General features: G+C 45.4%; 1 protein-coding gene across 1 annotated transcript in view; it reads left to right on the plus strand.

The window, feature by feature from the left end:
* The window catches only part of LOC310814091 (regulator of G-protein signaling 6-like), a 44277-nt gene that overhangs the window by 34468 nt on the left and 4809 nt on the right, over positions 1-5000 (plus strand). The window contains exons 7-9 of the mRNA XM_083683353.1: positions 2235-2299; positions 2775-2851; positions 4703-4784. Of these exons, the coding sequence (XP_083539479.1) occupies positions 2235-2299; positions 2775-2851; positions 4703-4784 (224 nt within the window). The remainder of the gene's footprint in view (positions 1-2234; positions 2300-2774; positions 2852-4702; positions 4785-5000) is intronic.

The following is a 5000-nucleotide window of genomic DNA, read 5'->3' on the forward strand; positions in this document are numbered from 1 at the left end:
CATATCACACATCTCCAGGCTTGTATGTTTGCATGGCATTTACCCAATGCTTATGTAAATGACAAAAGATGCCAACTGTCTATTTGAATATTGTTCACCACCATGCTCTCATCCGTGTGGATTTAGGAGAAGTGTGTGGGTGGTATTTGTTTATAAGGGATAAACTAGACTTACAGAACTGCCAGGTAAAGTCACTTCCCCATTGGCATTTTGAAGGCGATTTTTTTGAGTGGAGAAGTCCCACTCCTGTATTATTCATTTTATTGGATGGAGACAGTGTAGAGAGACAGGAAAGTAAGGAGGAGGGGATATGTCAGCCGGGCATGAGTCAGATTCAAACCCATGCCAACATAGGCATATGTGAGCACTGTAGGCCGTGGTGCTAGACCACTGGACCACCCCAGGCTACACCTGCACCCAGTGCACATCTGTGTGGATTTAGGAGAAGTGAGTGGGTGGGTGGGTGGGTGGTATTTGTTTATAAGGGATAAACTAGACTTACAGAACTGGCAGGTAAAGTCACTTCCCCATTGGCATTTTATATTGTGTCATAGTTGTGTAACAATGAAAAACTAACCAAACTGACGCTGTACTACGGTTGTGAGACTATTGTTTTTGAACGTTTTTGAAAGGTCAAAATGCAAACGCTGGTGCTCTGTAGCATCATTTACGGCTGTTGGTGAGTCACATGCTGGTTGGAATTAACGGTTTATTCTGCATTGTTATGTGGCAATAAACGTTAACTTGAGAACTTGAACTGATGGTTATTTGTCAATGTTGACTTAAGGTTGTCATTTGAGGGGCGCTGAGTGGCGTAACACACTAAGATATCATCGCAAGGTCCCTGGTTCGATTCCGGCCATCGACATATCCTGCATGTCATCCCTCCTCTCTCTCTCTCTCCCATCCTTCCTGTCAATCTCTACCATCTCTATCCCAATAAAGCAGAAATGCCCTAAAAAAAATATATATATATATATATAAAAAAAAAAAAAGATTGTCATTTGATGCTCATCATCTAACGCTGTGGCGTGTTTGACGTTGCGACGTGGGTTGAAAATAAAAACGTTTTCTTTACATCGGCAGTTGACAGTCAGCATCAAGACCATCTCACAGTTGAAAATAATCGTTTTTTTAAATGTTGCCTATTTACGTAAATACAACTTTAAAAGTCTAATATTGATGTAATGCAAACTATTCATTCAAACAAAATGAATACTTACTTTAGGCAGGAGAAAAAAGCTGTTCTAGTTCCCTGCCCTGTATTTCATCTATCTGAGCAATGGTGTCATTGATATGATGGGGTCTTTTACAATCAGGATTACATTTAGCAATCAGGACTACATTTTAATTCCTGCACTCACTTTTAGATCCTGTCCTCATTTGGGATTTGAACTCATAACCTCTTGTACGACATTGCATTGGCTTACTTTGTGCAGATTTTAGAACACACCCTCATGAATACTTTTTGAGAAGACCACACATACATTGGCCTGAGCATCTAGTGTTTCAGTTAATCTACATTCTAACCATTGATTTCATTGACTTCTACAGATATATAACAGCTTCAGTGTTTAATGCATAGTTAGGGTGGTGGGGTATAATTCTGTTGGTGGGGTATAGTTCTGTTCTATTACAGAGGATTTCTTAATAAAAAAATGTATGAGTATACATTATTTAACCTAGTCAATGTTACTCACCCATTACTAAAATGTATATTTATATATATTTTATATTTTTTTGTTTAATTTTTAAAGTTTTATAATTACGTCATATATTACTGTACATATAATGTATTGAGTCCCATTTTTTTTCATTGAGCCCAGAAACATAGAAAGTCTAAAAAATTAACATGATTAACATAGTCTATATCAATAATCAGATAATGCAGTGATGCTGGACACTCCATGCACATGAGGTTATGAACAGAACTAAAATGAAAACAATGAACATGAATAAAGAATGTTGAACATGTTCAGATATTCTCTGTGTTACGGAATATCTTTACCACCTCAAGGAAAGTATTTCCCTCCAGGTTTTATATACAACCATACAAACCAAAAACAATGTTCATATACAATGTTGTTTCTTTCTAAAATGCCCGTGGGGTTGTGCCATTTGGTGTCAAAATCACTAACGTAGGTGTAGCAACCTACATAACTGACCTGGTCTGACCGTCTCTCTTTTCCGCTCCTTCCTCTCTTCTCCACGTCTCCCCACGCTCTCCTCTGCAGCGATCTACCTGTGCAAGCGGACCATGCAGAACAAGGCGAGGCTGGAGCTGGCTGACTACGAAGCTGTGAGTCCCACTGTTCCTCACCCACTGGAACTCTCTGGTGAACACGACAGACCCTCTCTGGAAAGGCTGTCCGCTCCTCCGCCTGCTTCCCCTGACCTAGTCAGGTCACACGCCATGTCTTAAGAGCCTCATCCCAGCTCTGCTGTGGGTCTCGTCATCAGAAAGTCTTTTTCCTTCTCGTTGTAAATAGGTCACTTATGTCTGACAGATGTTTGCATTATGCATAGGCAGTCTGTAGCAGATGCCCTCATTAAGAACAAGTTACAGTACAGCACCCATGAGATTTCTCACAGCAGGCTTTTGGAGCGAATGGGGCATTTGGCAACGCAATTACCCCATACCCACCACCGTCTACTCTTCACCCTGTGTGTGTGTGTGCGTGTGTGCGTGCGTGCGTGCGTGCGTGCGTGCGTGCGTGCGTGCGTGCGTGCGTGCGTGTGCGCGCGTGCGTGTGTGTGTGTCATTTGGCTTACAGGAGAACCTGGCCCGGCTGCAGAGGGCTTTTGCCAGGAAGTGGGAGTTCATCTTTATGCAGGCTGAGGCGCAGGTCAAGTGAGTATAAATGGGGTAGTAAAGAACCACGCCATGGGGTAGTAAAGAACCACGCCATGGGGTAGTAGAGAAGCACGCCATGGGGTAGTAAAGAAGCACACCATGGGGTAGTAAAGAACCACACCATGGGGCAGTAGAGAAGCACGCCATGGGGTAGTAAAGAAGCACACCATGGGGTAGTAAAGAACCACACCATGGGGTAGTAGAGAACCACACCATGGGGCAGTAAAGAACCACACCATGGGGTAGTAAAGAACCACGCCATGGGGTAGTAAAGAACCACACCATGGGGTAGTAGAGAACCACACCATGGGGCAGTAAAGAACCACACCATGGGGTAGTAAAGAACCACGCCATGGGGTAGTAAAGAACCACGCCATGGGGTAGTAAAGAACCACACCATGGGGTAGTAAAGAACCACACCATGGGGTAGTAAAGAACCACGCCATGGGGCAGTAGAGAACCACACCATGGGGTAGTAAAGAACCACGCCATGGGGTAGTAAAGAACCACACCATGGGGTAGTAAAGAACCACGCCATGGGGCAGTAAAGAACCACACCATGGGGTAGTAAAGAACCACGCCATGGGGCAGTAAAGAACCACACCATGGGGTAGTAAAGAACCACGCCATGGGGCAGTAGAGAACCACACCATGGGGTAGTAGAGAACCACGCCATGGGGCAGTAAAGAACCACACCATGGGGTAGTAAAGAACCACGCCATGGGGTAGTAAAGAACCACGCCATGGGGTAGTAAAGAACCACACCATGGGGTAGTAAAGAACCACACCATGGGGTAGTAAAGAACCACGCCATGGGGCAGTAGAGAACCACACCATGGGGTAGTAAAGAACCACGCCATGGGGTAGTAAAGAACCACACCATGGGGTAGTAAAGAACCACGCCATGGGGCAGTAGAGAACCACACCATGGGGTAGTAAAGAACCACGCCATGGGGTAGTAAAGAACCACGCCATGGGGCAGTAGAGAACCACGCCATGGGGCAGTAGAGAACCACACCATGGGGTAGTAGAGAAGCACGCCATTACGCTGCATCAGAACAGCAGATTGATATCACTGAACCATAGCACCCTATTTTCCCTCGCCATAGGAGTCTTCTGGCGTGCAAGGATGAGTGATGAGGAGGCTGCCTCTAGCCTGGTTCAGAAACCAGCCGCTGTGCATGTACGAGGGCTATTTTTAATAGGACTCTCGCTCTCATACTGCATGAGGGAAATATGAAATACAATATTTCTGCACAAGTTTCCTGCTCTGATGCAGGTGACTGTAGTGTCACATGTACTCAAGATGTGTCCCCCGGGGTTACCTGTTTGTCCTCTTTTAGCCCCATTCCCTGTTATCTGTTAAAACATCCCCACCTGGTGGTGAGTATTTGTAAGCACAGACTGAATCCTTGCTACATATTCACAGATCGTACCGTATAACAAGAGAAATACAATCACGGGTCACAATCCTTTCTACTAATCAGAGCACTAAGTACTGGGTACTTACTCTTATAAAGTAGACATAACAGAAAAGACAGTAAGCTCCGTCTGAGCAAAATAGGCCAACCAAACAGTGATCAGTAAATGTCAGTTATGTAAGAGTTGGGCCCTACCGGCAGCAAGACCAGAGATTGCTTAGTGAGACGAGGAGACGGGTTATGACCCACACTTTTGGCTTTTACTGTAGTTTAGCCGAGTCTAGCCTGTCAGTCACAATGACATGTCTGTCTGAGCGCTCAGCGTTGGGTGAGGAGTTTTGACCTGCCTCTGTGTGTGTGTGTGTGTGTGTGTCTGTGTCTGTGTCTGTGTATTTGTGTGTGTGTGTGTGTGTGTGAGTCTCCTCAGGATCGACCGAAAGAAGGACAAGGCTGAGAGGAAGATCCTAGACAGCCAGGAGAGGGCATTCTGGGACGTGCATCGCCCTGTGGTGAGTTGAGTTGAGGGGGAGGGGAAGGGGGAGGGGGAGGGGGGGAGGGGGGGGGGGAGACAGGACCATCGAGGGGATCGAAAGAAAGAGGAATAAAGAGGGGAGACTGAGGGGATAGAGAGAAAAGTGATATAATGAAAAGGGGGGGATGGAAACAGAGGATATGGAGAGAGAAACAGTGAGCAGAAGAATGAAGAGGGTGACTGTAGAATCACA

This window comes from Argentina silus (genome assembly GCF_951799395.1).
Source record: "Argentina silus genome assembly, chromosome: 13".
NCBI lineage: Eukaryota > Metazoa > Chordata > Actinopteri > Argentiniformes > Argentinidae > Argentina > Argentina silus.